Source organism: Varanus komodoensis, unplaced genomic scaffold (genome assembly GCF_004798865.1).
Source record: "Varanus komodoensis strain SLA01 unplaced genomic scaffold, ASM479886v1 scaffold51, whole genome shotgun sequence".
Lineage (NCBI taxonomy): Eukaryota > Metazoa > Chordata > Lepidosauria > Squamata > Varanidae > Varanus > Varanus komodoensis.
In genome coordinates this window covers 4,063,228-4,079,127 of record NW_025336100.1, presented here as the reverse complement: position 1 = coordinate 4,079,127, position 15,900 = coordinate 4,063,228, and the positions used below count along the sequence as shown (strand labels likewise).

The following is a 15,900-nucleotide window of genomic DNA, read 5'->3' as shown; positions in this document are numbered from 1 at the left end:
GGGGGCTGGGTTCAGGCCTCCAGTAACGTGTCTGCACTGGACAAGGGTGGAGAGAGGATCAGGGCTCTGGGAGCAGGGTTTTAGAGATACTGCAGGGACTGACAGGACTCCTACAGAGAGGGGCCAAGTATCAGGGAGGATGGGAGGAAGGAGGAGGCTGGGAACTCCAAGGAAGGGAAGAGGTGGGAAGGAGTTGAGGTGCATATACACCAATGCTAGGAGCATGGGTAATAAGCAGGAAGAGCTTGAAGCTCTCCTGGGAATAGAGGGATATCATCTGGTGGGTATCACAGAAACTTGGTGGGATGAAAGGCAAGTCTGGAATGTGAACATAGAAGGGTATCACCTTTTTAGAAAGAACAGGAAGGGAAAGAGGGGTGGGGGCGTGGCTTTATACATCAGGGAAGGGATAGAATGCAGTGAGATAGAATGCAGCACAGATGGGGATTCGGTAGAGGCAGTCTGGGTGAAACTTAAGGGTTTTGACAGGGAAAGAGACCTGACAGTGGGGGTATGCTATCGCCCTCCAGGTCAACTTGAGACCCTGGATGATGTCCTGACAGGCCAGATTCTAAGGATATCTCAGAGGAGAGGCACAGTAATTATGGGAGATTTCAATCTCCCGGATATTACTTGGGAGACTCACTTCGCGGTGACAGCCAGGTCACGTTGCTTCCTAGAAGCTATAGAGGGAGGGTTTTTCACACAGAGGGTCTGAGAGGCGACGAGGGGGGGAAACATCCTTGACTTGGTCTTGACCAATAGGAAGGAACTGATAGATGAAGTACAGATTAGGGGAGCTCTGGATGCGAGTGATCACTCCATCCTTTGCTTTGAGATCAGGGGACTGGGGACGTAAAGCAGGTCAAGCACTAGAAGCTGGGACTTCAAGAGGGCCAACTTTGGCCAACTGAAGGCCAGACTGGGGAAAGTCTCCTGGGATAGATTACTGGAAGGTAAGCAAGTTGAGGAGGGGTGGATAGCACTCAAAAGGGAGGTTTTGGAGGTGCAAGCCTTGATGATACCTCTAGTCAGTAAGGTGGGGAGGCGGAGGAGAGTGCCGCCATGCATGCAAAAGGAGGTGGTTAGAGGGATTAGACGAAAGAGGAACCTCCGCAGGAAATGGGTACTGGGGAAACAGACAAAAAGGTATACCGGGAGGAGGAGGCCCATTGCAGAAGGATTCTTCGCAAGGCTAAGGCTGATTACGAGCTGAGACTTGCCAAGAATATCAAGAGCAACAAAAAGGGAACTGGGTCTCTTCAGTCTGGAGAAGAGGAGACTCAGAGGGGATATGTTGGCGACATACAGGTATGTGAGGGGATGTCACATGGAGATGGGTAGAAACCTGTTCTCCCCTGCAGAGGAAGGCAGGACACGCTCCAATGGAGCAAAGCTCAGGGAGCCAAAGTTCCATTTGGATGCCAGGAAGCACTTCCTGACAGTCAGGACCCCGAGGGTGTGGAATGGGCTTCCACGAGAGGTCGTTGAGGTCCCATCGGTGTGGGTGTTCAAGGATAGGCTGGACGTGCACATTATGGGCATGCTGTGGGTGGAGCCGGCTGGTGCTGGAGGCCAGACAAGATGGCCCAGAAGACCCCTTCTGACTTGCTCTGTTTTCTATATTTCTATGTTTCTATGAAGTCTAAACCTACTCATGGGAAGCTTTTTGAATTCCCAAATGAAGAACATAACCTGTTTAAATACCCGCCCAATCTTTGGAGTTTTCTCAATTACTATATAAAACACGTAGAACAAACCGCCTTCTTCCTCAGACTTGACATGGGATCAATATACATTCCAGGTGCAACCACACTCAGCTGTCCAGACTGCTAAGGCCTTCGGAAGGTGCACGGAACTTCACAAACAAAAAAAACAAGGGGAAAAGAAAACAAAGGGGAAGGAAAACAAAACCCCGAATCGACAGTTGGAAAATACCTTTACTTGCAAAAAGAGGTTCCCACCTGCACGTGGTTGTTTACTGCAGCATATGCAGCCAACTTTTTCGCCTCCTCGGTCATATTATCGCTCTTAATCGCACCGCAGCCGCTGAGCGTAGTAGGGTCTCGCACGTGTCCTCTACGCAGCGCTCCTGACCGCCCCCTTCCTTCCGCTACCAACGCCCCGTAGAGAGAGACGAGAGGCTCCCGTCTGCGCCACATGCCGCCTTCGGCGCCACCTGGCTCGTGCCGATGCCCCGATTCATTCGGGAACGGAGCTAAAGATTAAGCTCGTTTCTTTCTGCGCAGGACGCCTTCTTTCTCTAGGGACAGATAGGATTTGCTGTGTTGTCCGCACCAGGCGCCCTTGCACGAAGCCACCGGAAAACCACAACGTCCATAATGCACCCCGGCAGCGCAACCGTACTTGGCGTAATGGCCTCGCTCCTGCAATTGTGAGAGGAAGATGTTCGCTCATATTAGCGAAAGATAATACTTCGAGTTGTTGCTTCCGCGGTGTCATCAAGGTTTGCGCACATAAAAGGGCAGGTTTATGTCACTGTGCGACAGGTTTATGTGACTTTCTTTATCACTGTGCAACTCTCCTACAACGCAGGCACCTACTAACCCCTTGATGCTTAGGACTACAGCTCCTGTCAAGCACTAGCCCTCGTGCCCAAGGCGATGCTCTTCAGTGGAAAGCGGTTCCAATAAGTGTGGTATTCAAAATATTCAAACAGTGCGTACACACGTGCAAATTGATTTTTGCATACAACTGTAGATGAAATCAGGGCAGACTTCAAGTTATGAGTACTTCAAAGGAAGCAATTGTTCTCAATGCAAACATATAAATGAAGTGAAACAGTTTTATTTTTTAAAAAATGAGAATATATTCACTGTATTAATCTATATAAGTAAAATAGTAAACATATTTTTGCAGTTATTTACATAATATTGATGCCATTTACTATAATATACATTGTGCTATGATGCTATATGAATAATCCACTAGTTGTAGTACTTGAATGAGAATGAAATTCTTGAAATAGGACAGAATAAAAATGGGGCTGTTTGGGGGGTTGCTTGTTTTTGTTTACCCAAACTCCCTATTTGTTTGTTTTTTTCCGTTGTTTGTATAACTCAGTTGTTAGAGGACAACAACCATCCCCTTTTAGATGCACACCTTAAAGTGGTGAGGGAGGTTCAAAATGTCAGAGAGACCAAGAGTAATACCACTAGGCTGGTTTCCTAGCAGGTTCACCCAAGCCAGAATGTTCAAAGTTGAGACACCAGCCAAAGATGCATTCCCCTTCTTCAGAATTAACAGTGGTGATGTAGGAGAGAAACTTCTGAAGGGCAGCTACTGGGTAACAGCTGGAGCTGAAAGGTGACACTGCTACAGGATGTTTCAAAGATAATGGCAGTGACTCCCAAGCCAACTCTGATAATGGCCAAGAGAAGGCAATGATAAACCCCTTCTGAATTTTCTTACCTGGAAAGCCCTGTGATGAAACAAATGATAGTAGCAAAGATGAGACACCCAAATAGCTACTGGGGAAAAGCAAACACATATGAATAATACTGTAACTAATAATGCAACCAGACTAAAGCTGAAAGGAATGCATGCACAGAGATGAAAGGAAAGTCCTATGCTGCACCACACATAAAATTGCCACATGGACCATAAGAACTATAAATCAAGGCAAACTGGAAACCGTAAAGCAAGAAATAAAATGGTTGAAAATTACAATACTTCATGTGAGCAGACTGGAATGGGACTTGAATGGGACATTTTCAATTAGACAAACAGAAAATGTCCAGAAATGACAAACTCAGAAGAAATGGAGTGCCTCACAGTTCTAGTATTATTAGTGACTCTGATGCAAGATGTAGCATAGGCAGTATGGCGCTGTAAGGCAAAATCTGAGCAAGCCATATCAACCTGAGCAAGCCATATCAATATAACCATAATTTAAGCCTGAGCGCCAATAACAGATGCAAAAGAAGAAGAAATGTTATGCAAGAGAAAATTGTCCAAGAGAAAATTGATAACATACCAGAAAGCAGAATCCATTGTTATGGGAGATGTGGCTTAGGGGTCAGAAACAAAGCAGGAATATGACTCAAAATTTTGTGAAGCCAACTATCTGTTTACATACACCAAGCAACTGCACGGACAACTGTACACATGGATATCAGCAAATGGCCAGTACAGAAATCAAATAGGTTTTCAATTAGAATTAATTGAAAGCAAGACCACAAGTAGACTGTAGTGCCAACCATGAACTCTGCATATCAATATAAAAGTAAACCCGAAAAAGATCTCTGAGAGAAGCATAGTGTCAAAATACAAGTTAAATAGCATTCCGGAGAAATTTAAAGTCCACATATAGAACAGAATTTAATTGAAACCAGAGACATTAGGGAAGAATGCGAATAGGCAATTCCTGTAGCAAAAAGAAAGAAAAGGTCTAAATGGATGACAGACTAAACTCTCATAATTGCTAAGGATAGATGAAAAGCAAAAGATGACGGAAATGAGTTCAGAATCTTCAATGCAAGTTTTCAGTGACTATCACATAGAGGCAAAAGGAACTGTTACAAGGCCCAGTACAAAGTAATAGAAGAGAACAACAAAAGAGGAAAAACACTAGCCCTCTTCCAGAAGATCGAAGAAATCAAAGGGAGGTTCAAATGTAGATTAGGAATGCTGAAAGACAAAAGGAAAACATAGTGTATGACCAGGAAGGGGAAAAAGAGAAGCTGGAAACAATACACAGAAGGAACTATACTGAAGAGGTAAAAAGATAACAGATTCCTTAGGAAAGGAATTCCGTGCAGAAGAACCTGCAATACTAGAAAGCAAATTGAAAGCTGCTCTGAAAACATTTGAAAGGAACAAAGCACCAGGAGTAGATAGGGTACCAGTGGAACTATTCCAAGCTAAATCAGTCTAAATCCTAAAAAGAATATGTCAACAAATACGGAAAACAAATTAATGGTCCACAGACTGGAAATTTTCAAACTACATTCCAATCCCCAAAAAAGGAGATTCAAAAATGTAGCTATAGGATCATTGCACTAACTTCCCCTGCCAGCAAAATGATGTTCCAGGTGTTGCAGCAAAGATGTGAAGTAAGAAATGCCTGATGTTCAAGCTAGACTCTGAAAAGGAGAGGGCTCACAAGATCATATTGCAAATATGCTATGCCTATTCAAGTACATCAAGGAATTTCAGAAGAAAATCAGTTATAGACTAAAGCAAAGCCTTTGACTGTGTGGTGCATGAGAAACTATGGATGGTCCTGAATGGAGCTGGTGTGCCTCAGCACTTGATTGTCCTGATGCATAACCTGTACCATGGACAAGGAAGACAAAACATTGGAGAAACAGCATGGTTTCCTATGCACAACAGCATAAAACAAGGGTGCATTATATCTCCCTGCACAATCTGTACACAGAACATATTATAAGGAAAGCTGGGTTGGGATCAGAAAAAGTGAACATTGGCGGAAGCACATCAGTAATTTAAGATATGCAGATAATACCATCCTACTGACCTAAAGCATTAATGAATTGAAATTACTCATGATGAAGGTGAAAGAAAGTACAAAAGCAGGACTGTGGTTGAATATTAAGAAAACAAAAATCATGACTATTAGAAGAATTACCCAACTTCAGTGTCAACAACAAAAACATTGAAAAGGTGAAAGATTTTGCATACCTTGGCTTAGTCATCCATTCAAATGGAGACTTCAGCCAAGAAATTACAAGAAGACAGAGACTTGAAAGGACAGCAATGAAGAGACTAGAAAAGTTCAAGTGCAAGGATGTTTTACTGGACAACAGTGCCAAGATCCATGGTATTTAATTTTAAATGACTATGTATGGTTGTAAAAGCTGGACAGGAAGAAACTGACAGGAAGAAAAAAGGGTGCTGGAGGAGAACTTTGTGAATACCCTGGATGGACAAAGATGAGCCAGTGGGTCCTAGATCAAGTCCAACCAGAATTTTCCTTGAAAGCAAAACAATGAAATGGAAGCTGTCGTATTTGGAACACGTCATGAGAAGGCAAGTCTCACTAGACAAGACAATTGTGCTAGGGAAAGTTGAAGGCTCAAAAAGAAAAGGAAGACCAAATATGAGATGGACTGATACTCTAAAGGAAACCACAGCCTTGAGTTTACAAGAGCAGAGCAGGGCTGGGAAGGACAGGACATTTTGGATGACATTCATTCATAGAATGTCCATAAGCTGGAGATGTGATGGCACATAACACAAAGAAACAACGTTAATTTTGGTTGTAATTATGTACCCACTTAAACAAAAGTAAATCCTATTTTGGACAGTAGGACTTATTTCTTAAGAGATATTTATAGGGTTCCCCTGTTAAGTGAATATATAGGGTTATAGAAAGGGAACTACCTGAAGTCCAAACTTTTGAAGAGACTGGGTCACTTGTGACCATATTGCAAATTTGTGCTGGATTGTGGAGAAATCTCAAGAATATCAAAAGAACATTTACCTGTGCTTTATTGACTATGAGAAAGCCTTTGACTGCGTTGATCATGAGAAGTTGTGGAAAGCATTAAAAGATCTGGGGGTACCAACACATCAAGTCAGGTGGCTGCAGTCACTATATACAATGGACAACTATAAGAACACCATACAGGGACACTGATTGGTTTAAGGTGGAAAAAAAAGTCTGAGAAGGATGTATTCTTTCCCCTTTTCTGTTCAGCTTGTATGCTGGGAAGGAATGAGGAAGATGGATCTTGAAGAATCAAATTTGGGATAAAAATTGGAGGAAGACCCATCAACAGCCTTCAATATGCTGATGACACAACCCTTTTCTCAGAAACCCAGGGAGGTCTAAAGCAATTGATCCAAAGAATCAAAGAAGAGAGTGAGAAGTTTGACCTTTTCTGAACATGAAAAAGACAAAGATCTTGGTGACTGCACAGAATGAAGCCATCAAAATAGCAGTTGATAATGTGGAAATTGAATGTGTAGAGGAATTCACTTTCCTGGGATCACAGATTACTTGCAACGGTGAATGCAGCCCAGAAATAAAGTGACAAATTTCATTAGGTCGTATGGCAATGACAAGCATGAATCGTGTGTGGAAAAACAAGAACAGCAGCTTGGCAACCAAGTGCAGATTGGTCCAAATGATTGTTTTTCCTAGAGAAACCTATGGCTGTGAAAGTTGGACAATGAAAAAGTTAAACAAGAGAAAAATCGACTCATTTGAGCTGTTGTGTTGGCAGAGGTTCCTGCGCATTCCATGGACAGCAGGGGTGATGAACAGGCAGGTGCTAGAGCATATTAAACTACATGCATCCCTGGTCAGCAAGATAACAAAGCTGAAACTCACTTATTTTGGCCACATCATGCAATCAAGCTTGTTCAAAAAAGATACAATGCTTGGAATGCTCAGTAGCAAGAGAAAACCAGGTCACCAAAGAGTATGCTTCTTAGACACCCAAAGAGGATGCGGGTCAGAGCATAGTTCAGCTGAAAGAGGTGGATTGAAAAGTGTGGCAAGATTTGTCTCACAGGACTGCTTATAGCTGGACACGACTGAACAGCTGAACACACACACAGGGTCAAATGTGATAGTAGCAGAGTGAGACTGATGTAAAGAATTGGACCTGTTGCTCCTTATATGGGTTGGACATATAAATGGGGGTAGAATTTGCACTTTTTTAGCCTTAACTTCTTCACTGGGATTGTTCTGTAATTAGTATTTGTCTAGATGGGAAGGTGTGAAAGTTAGGCCCAGTTTCCATGTAATGACACCCTGTGGATTCTTTAAACTGTGGCTTGTCCAATCTGATCATTAATAGCTAGCACTACGTGTTGTGGAAGTGAATTCCATTGCTTTACTGTATGCTGTGTGAAGTACTTTTTATTTGTCCCAAAACTCCCACTACCTAGCTTCATGGGATAACCCCACTGGGTTCTAGTATTATAGCAAAGAAAAATGTTTCCTTCTCTTCTTTATTTTGTTCAACTCTATTTTCCCTTCATTTGCATTTCCCTCTGAATTTAGTAGTCCCAGGCACTGTAACCTTTTTCATCATGTGCCGGGGGGGCGGGGGTGTTCAGCTCCATGATCATTTTGTTTGCCCTTTTCCAGTGGTGTAGTGGCAAATTTAGAAATGGCTCCCTTCATGATAGTCAGAGCCACACCTCAAACCACACACCCTGTCAAAGTCATATACCCCAAGCCATACCTATTTCCAAGATTATGCAACCTATAATTATACAATGAGCTTTGTCACTTTGTTTGAATTTCTGTTGAGTAATGAGTACAAGATTAGGGTATCTCTTTTTGAGGTGAAACACTGACAGCTTCTGTACATCCCACTCTCCAGCCAAAAAACTCCCAGAGTGTCTTATGTGGAATAAGGCAGCTCCTGCACACAAGCTTCCTACCTAAAAACATGACATACAAGGGGAAAGGGATAAGGGAGGGAAGAGGAAGAAAGGAAACTCAGGCACTAATTATCCACACTTATAGAAACCTATGTACAATATATACCTGCAAAGTCGTGGTTCAGCATTCGCGGACTCAGTCTTTAGTGGAATTTTCCTTGGAACCGAACTACAGCACTGTGCTATTGTTCATGGAAACCGCTGATTGGCTGCTGCCCTGTGACACATCTCACAGGTTCTTGAAGCCCTAACACGCCGCCCAAATGCCCCGCACCTTCCAAGCCTTCTGCCAAAGAACCCCTAAGTGCCAGAGGAAGTTTAAAACTCTCTGGGAGAAAGCTGAATTACTGGATTTGTTCTGGGAACTAAAAAGTAACGCCACAGTAGCGCACCATTATGGCGTCAATGAAAGCACCATACGCTACATAAAGAAGAACAAGGCAGCAATCAGGAGTACTGTATCAGTATGTTTCTGTGATAGTGCCAAAAAGGTAACAACTGTAAGAAATAAGAATATTGTCAGGGTGGAATCTGCCCTGGTATTGTGGATCACTGACTGCAGGAAGAACATCCCCTTGGATGGTAACATCATCCGTGAGAAAGCACGCAAATTGTACCAGCAGTTCACTACAGGAGACAATACAGAAGGTATCGAAGAACCACAACCAGGACCATCAACAGCGCCAGAGCCTGAAAATTTTCAAGCCAGTAAGGGATGGTTTGATCGTTTTCAGAAACTATTCAATATTAAAAGTGTTTACCTACACGGAGAGGCAGCATCTGCCAGCAAAGAAGCTGTGGAAAAGTACCCTGAGACGTTCAGGCACATCATAGAGGAGAAGGGATACAAGCCTGAACAAGTTTTCAACATAGATGAGACTGGCTTGTTCTGGAAGAAGATGCTGTCCAGAACTTACATCATGAAGGATGAAGCCAAAGCTCCAGGGTTTAAGGCACAGAAGGACAGAGTGACGCTCATTATGTGTGGCAATTCTGCTGGTTACATGATGAAACCAGGCCTCATCTACAAATCAGCGAACCCTAAGGCCCTCAAAAACAAAAATAAAAACCTGTTGCCTGTCTACTGGATGCAGAACCCTAAGGCCTGGATTACCAAAATCCTAACTTCAAATTGGTTTCATCAGTGCTTCATCCCTCAAGCCAAGGAATACCTCCACTACTTAGGCATGGACTTCAAGGTGTTGCTCATTATGGATAATGCTGGTGGCCACCCTTTGGATCTGTATTACGATGGAGTCCAGATTAAGTTCCTCCCTGCCAACACCACCTCCCTCATCCAACCTATGGACCAAGGCGTGATCTGTGCCTTCAAGGCTCTTTATACCCGGAATTCTCTCCAACACCTTGTGGATGCAATGGACACGGACGAGAATTTTACATTAAAGGGTTACTGGCGTAACTTTACGATCGCAACGTGCCTGTCAGTCATCCAAGCTGCTCTTAAGGAGATGAAAAAGGAAACCCTCAAGGCATGCTGGAAGAAACTGTGGCCAGAGTGTGTCCATGACTACAAGGGCTTCTCACCTGAAGAAATTCAGCACGAGGCTGTCGACAAGGCCATGAGACTGGCAAAGATACTTGGTGGTGAAGGTTTTGATGACATCACTCAAGATGAGGTCAACAACCTCATCGATGCCCACTCTGAACCCCTGACAAATGAGGATTTGTTGGAGTTAACAAAGTCTGCCAGTGAAGAGGAGGAGGAAGTGAAAGACCAGAGCAAGAGGAGGAGGAGCAGGGCCTGACATTGGAACTTCTGTCCCAGATTATTAGGACAGTGAAGGAGTTGCAAGGGATGATTGAAGCATGGGATCCCTATATGGTCCAGGCTCTCAAAGTTAATAATAGCATCGATGCTGCCATTCAGACATATAAAACCCTCCTCACAACCATGAAGAAACAACGACAGCAGCTTTCCATCACAATGTTCCTCAGCAAAAGCAAGCACTAAACCCCACTGTCAGACGATATGACTCCTCCTGAAGCGCCTGAAGAAGAGGCGCCACCCGAAGAGCTGTAAATTCCCTGTTTTGCTGTGAGTACAGTGTACATTTTACTGTTTTTCTATTAAATTACATTATTACTGTATTTACCCTACTTATACCAAAGAAAATGACAGTGAAAGACATGTTTAGGGTTTAAACTATAAAAATAGGCATTTTATATTTTTATTTTTTACAACATTCGAAATTTGCAGTTTTTCACAATTTGCAGGTGCTCTAGGAATGCAACCCCTGTGAATTTCAGGGGACTACTGTTATTATATTCTTCCAAGAGCAGCAGCCTGGATTGATAATTACTATTTGCATTTTTTAATTTTCTGTGGCCTCTGCAACCACTTTGTGTGTGCATATGTGTGGGAGATCCTCCATGAGTCCAGAATCCATAGTTTAGGGGTTCCAGTTTCTCAAATTTTTCAAGAGTCTATTGTGCTCTCATTGAATCCATGCTGAATCCTGCATAAGAGCAACTTAAGTCTATCATTACTCATGGCTAATTTCCCCATCGATTCCAGTGAATATACTCCCATTACAATACTTTTATTCCACTTTAACCATTATTTCTGCTAAATAATTCTGGAGCTAAAAGTTGCCAGAAAATACCTATTCACCTCACAGAGCTGGAATTTTCAGACTGGTTTTTCAGTCAATCCCTCTTCCCCAGAAACTTGGAAACTGTACCTCTCTGTGTGAGGAATAGGTGTCCACTAGTAACACTCAATACATCAATTATTTGGGGAAGCAATGACTGTTTAAAGTGGAATAAAAGTGTGGTGTGAATGCAGGAAGGAGGGGAAGTAGCTTTTGGAGCAGCAAAGGCAAGCTGACCACATATTGCTGAGCAGCAGAGGCTGATCATGAGGGAAAGTATCACAGAAAACACATGTGCCTGCCTGGCAGGCAGCGCTCCAGATAGGTAGTTTCCAATAACTGTTGGGAACTGTCCAAAAAAGCACCCCTGTTCTTAACCCATTAAATGCAGGACCCCGAACCCAGAAGTAGCTGCTAGCCGCGAACCAACAAATTAAGTCTTTTAAGAGGGACAGTAACCTCCCTGAGGACACCCTCTAAAATAAGTGGGAGGCACTCCGACCCCCGAGGGTTAACTCCACTACACCCTTGCCCTTCCTTTATATCTTCTCACTTATTATTCCAAAATGTGGCCCCACCCCTACGGACTGAAGCAGTACTACCAAACTTTCCATCTTGGGACTCTCATACACCTCATTCCGCTGCATGGCTACTTTGTCTAATGAAGTACTGTTCATCTTATATTTTTATAGCTAAAACATACACTGGATTGTGGCAAACCCTCAGCTGGCCCCTGGTTACTTAAGAAGAGTTATCAGACTATACAAGATACGTCCTTCGCCTTTTAAACACAAAAGGGCTTCACTGCTACGGTCCCTTTAAGAGTTCCGACAGCGAGCGCTCTGTGTATTAGATATTGCTGTCCACACTCAGAATCGGCCACGTAGGAAGCATTGACGTTGCCCAATCTCTGTTGAACAGGAAGGGGCGGGAAATGGTAGCAACCAATCGCTGTACTCCCCATCCGTTCGAACCGCTTCTGTTATTGGTGCGCGCACTGACAAGCATCATATATTGCTCTTTTTCCGGAATAGTGTTGAATTCTGGAAGAAAAGTCTCGGCCCGCGTTCTGAGATTGGACAGACGCGTGATATGACACAATGTTCAAGCGTAAGGATAAACATTTTTGGTTGTGAACGAAAGCGCCGGTACGTGGCCAAAACGGGGCGGGATTGGTTGTAGTGCAACCAATATCCAGGCTCGCTTGCAGTGTTGCAGTGCGCGTGGGTTGTGCCCGGCTCGGTCCGCTGAGGAAAACCGATCGCGCCGTTTCCGGAGGTTGTTTGGCAGGTGCGGGACGTATGTCCTAACGACGTCCGTGAGGCGAGTGGCGGGAGGCCCCCTTCATGCCCGGGCCGCGAGGCCCAAGCGTTCGGCCTGCTTCGTCCACCGCCACAACTCTCCCAGCCATCGCCGCCCTGGTACCCCTCTGGTTGCTTCTGCCGCTTTGCATCTCCCTGAGGGAGGCGGCGGCGGCGTTTTCGGATGGAGAAAACCAGCCGGGACTAGGACTCGGCGGCGTTGCAGCTGCCGCGCTCCCTGTGGTTGCCGACGTGACTGTAGAGGATGATGAGGCCAGCGGGGTGCCTCAAGCGGCGTCCCTCGGGGAGCAGGAGGAGGAAGCAGTGGATGCGCCCGCCCGGAGTGGCAGCTACAGGTGAGGCGACAGGGTCTCGGGATATTGGTGGAAACAGGATAGTTTCAGCATCCTTTTCCTTCTCACATTTTCTTTTTTCAGTGATCAGCATGCCTGGAGCTATCGCAGGCTTCCCTGGAGTGACAGCATCGCCTTGCATGGCCATGCTGTCGAAATCGAGCAGTGCGCGCGAGAAGAGTTTGGTTTTTACTCAGCTTTTCTTCTCAAATATCCTGTATAGCGCAAATGGCGTTTATCCTTTCCCCGCTTTTGTTCGTACAGTAACTGTTTGAGGTAGATTAGATTGGAGGAAGATGTGGCCCAAGGTTGCCCTGGAGCTTCCTCCTTACCCCTGTCTGAACCAAAGCAAAGGCCATTACTGCACCATAAACACTAGATGTCGACCAGTTCTCTTTGTTAATAACTGCCTGATAGATTCAGACTTATCTGTAATTAGTATAAACTCATTGAAATGATAGACTTAAGGTATGAGAATTTCAGTGGGCTTACTCTTAGTATAAATACATTGAAGGATTGCCTGTCTGGAGAATGATATGGAGAGGGAATGAATGTGTTTGTTCACTGGCTTCTACAGAGCTTTCTTTCTTTCTGAGACCTGTATCATTCTTTCTTTGGTAGATTTCTGAGGGATCGGTTCTTTGTGTTTTGGCATTTTTTTATACATCTGACATCGGGTTTCATCAGTAATGTTCCTGTGAACTTTTTTGGGAGACATTCAAGGAGACTTAATACTAGCCACTAGTGTATTGGTGTATACTGCATGGACTGCATGTGAGCACATCCTGTTGTATGCAGGAAGTATAAGGGCTTTTTCAGATTGTTTACAGTGTAAGTAAACTTTAAGCTGAGTTTACATACACTTAGGAAACCTTTGAGTGTAAAATGTAGAAAAGGGAATGATACAGGGATAAAAATAAAAATTAGACTTATTCATTTATAGGAATGGCTCTAGAAACTAGAAGTGTTTATAATTCCTGCAACTACTGGTGTTTTTCATCTGCACTGCTTTTCATTTATATAAGAAAAATAAGCATTTAACCTGAAATTTCTGAGAATGTGCTAATTCATTATTTAGACAGAATTTCCTGTTTAGAGTTTAAGGCAGGGTTGGCTTAGGTCTGCAATGCAGTCTTTGAACTAATTTCAGAAGCTATTGACAAGTGATTTAGACCTCTGATGAGAGCAGTACCAACCTCCTTTCAGCACCCTACTTGGGTAGAGGAGGAAGAGATGAGATAAAAGGAGTTGCCCTGCCAGTATGCACAGCCACTAACAGAGTATGTGTGAGTGAATGTGGCCTTCAACAACAAAAAAAAGACTTCCCAAACCTGATATAAGGTTAATGAGTTCCAAGCTTTGTGCAGTCTGTGGTCAGTGTGCACAGCACAATTTGGCATACCGTGTAGAAAGGCATGTGGTGCAGCTTATTTAGCCAAGGCTTGCAGTGTGTCTGGCAGATGGTCAGCCACAGCAGAGGTCTTGAGGCCCCTCCTTCCCACCTTTGCTGGTATCCCAGAAGACAATGCAGGAACAGTGAATTGAGTGGAGTAGGAAGCAGCACTTTGAGACAGCTTTCTGAGGTTCCCCAATGCTGATCGTGGCAGGGAGGGGCTATTTGGCAAACCTTCTGTTGGGAGCAGCAGCTGCAGGATGAGCCTTGTTCTTCTCAGCCTCTTCTTGAGGTGGTGTTTTGGTCAGCCTGTAATAGCCCACTCATTCAGACTGTATTGAGTTCAACTTAGGCAGGTCCAAGAGGCAGAAACCTCCTTTTTGCAATCAGCTACAGATCTCAGCATAGTAAAAGACTAGTTAGGGTACACTGGCATTGCAATACAGATGGCCTGGATGAGGGCAGGTACCTGAACAATATGAATCTTCCAGCATCCATCTCAGAGCTCAGAATGAGCTATCAAAAAGCAAGAGACTCTCAAAATTCTTCACCCAAGCAAGGTGGAAGGAACCAGAGAGGAGATGATTACATTGGAAAAAGAAGTTGAGGGGCTTTCTATTGCAGTATGAGTGGCAGGAACGAATCTCCCAGCTAATAAGGGAGCTAGAGGCATCAATGTGGAGAGCCCAAGCTTTCTCTAGTACAGGCACCCAGGCACAGATTTTTCTCAGACAAATGGGAGAAGGCCTGACACAGGCACCAGCAGAACTTTGCCACTGACATAGAGGATCTTCGAGGAAGCAGATAAGCAGCTTAATACAAGGCTCTCTGTTAGGTAGATGGTATTTTTCCCTTTCATTGGTTCTTTGCTACTTATATGCTGCTTTGAACTGCTTATAGCTTTCTGCACTGAATCCAAGCTGTCTCTTTAAATGGCTTACAGTTATGTCCTTAGAATCTGACCAGCACTTTTTTTTAATTCTGTGCTTTTTCTTGAATCTTGAATTTTTAATTTTTGTTTCTGCCAAAACCCAGAGTGTATGCTTTAGGGATGAATGCAGAGAAGCTCGGAATTGGCTTGGCATGTTTTTGGGACATGCTACATAGTTTCAACACCAAAGGTGTACATAGTGTGTTGAGTACAACCGGCAGTCTAGCTGTGCTTCCCTAAGGACACTGGTGCATTGCAAAGAAACCCAGAACAAAGGACCCCAGGGGGATCCTTGGCCACTCATTTCAAGAATGAAAGCACTTGGGACTGAAGAGACTGTGCTTGCTTTACTCTCAGTAATGGCAGCTGGTACCAGTTGACACTGCTACATCTGTCCATCATCCTTGTATGAATGTCTGTATGGGAAGCTAAACAGAACACAGGATGTCCCCCCACTCCTGCCACCCCCAGAAGAGACACAGGATAACATAGCTTGTTCTTTCAGCTGAAATGACAAATAGAGTACATTTCAGCTGGTTGGCCTGAAACTTCCTTCCTCTCCCTGCTGACCCAATACAACAGGTGGTGGTTGGGAAGTAGAACCTCTTCCTTGCTGGTTTCACTTTGCTGTTTCAGGCCTGTGGGGAAGTTACAGCAGCATGGAGTGGGGTGTGCTCTTGGGTTTGGACAACATGCTAAAGTATTGTGGCTTTGAAGCCATGGTGGCTTAATGTGTCATGGAAACCCGGGCTATATCTTTACCTAGTGCTAGTTGAACTGAACACTTTTTATCAACTGAATGAGAAGATCATCTAATTGTTTTCCTTTCAAGTATGAAGTATGTTGAAACTAGCAGTATGTGGTTAGGAAACTTTTCCCCCCAATTTTACTGTTTTTGTAAACATGATTAGTGGTACAATGAAAGGAA

General features: G+C 44.0%; 3 protein-coding genes across 6 annotated transcripts in view; 2 read left to right on the top strand and 1 right to left on the bottom strand.

Annotated features, from left to right (window-relative positions):
- The window catches only part of RPIA (ribose 5-phosphate isomerase A), a 42,279-nt gene extending 40,004 nt beyond the window's left edge, over positions 1-2,275 (bottom strand). The window contains exon 1 of one of the 2 annotated variants that reach the window (XR_006416407.1): positions 1,965-2,275. Coding sequence is in view for 1 of the 2 variants with exons in the window: in XM_044447329.1 (XP_044303264.1) it covers positions 1,965-2,162 (198 nt within the window). In the remaining variant the exon portion in view is untranslated. The remainder of the gene's footprint in view (positions 1-1,964) is intronic. The other variant, XM_044447329.1, reaches the window with a different exon arrangement.
- A 6,370-nt stretch (positions 2,276-8,645) lies between these two features.
- Positions 8,646-10,354, top strand: LOC123031863 (tigger transposable element-derived protein 1-like). The gene is made up of 2 exons (XM_044447272.1): positions 8,646-10,109; positions 10,232-10,354. The coding sequence occupies exons 1-2, from the start codon at positions 8,646-8,648 to the stop codon at positions 10,352-10,354; spliced, it is 1,587 nt and encodes a 528-aa protein (XP_044303207.1).
- A 1,665-nt stretch (positions 10,355-12,019) lies between these two features.
- Positions 12,020-15,900, top strand: part of EIF2AK3 (eukaryotic translation initiation factor 2 alpha kinase 3) — a 48,204-nt gene continuing 44,323 nt past the window's right edge. For 2 of the 3 annotated variants that reach the window (XM_044447310.1, XM_044447308.1), the window contains exon 1: positions 12,020-12,651. In XM_044447310.1, the coding sequence (XP_044303245.1) occupies positions 12,341-12,651 (311 nt within the window). In that variant the 5' untranslated portion in view covers positions 12,020-12,340. The remainder of the gene's footprint in view (positions 12,652-15,900) is intronic. The other variant, XM_044447309.1, reaches the window with a different exon arrangement.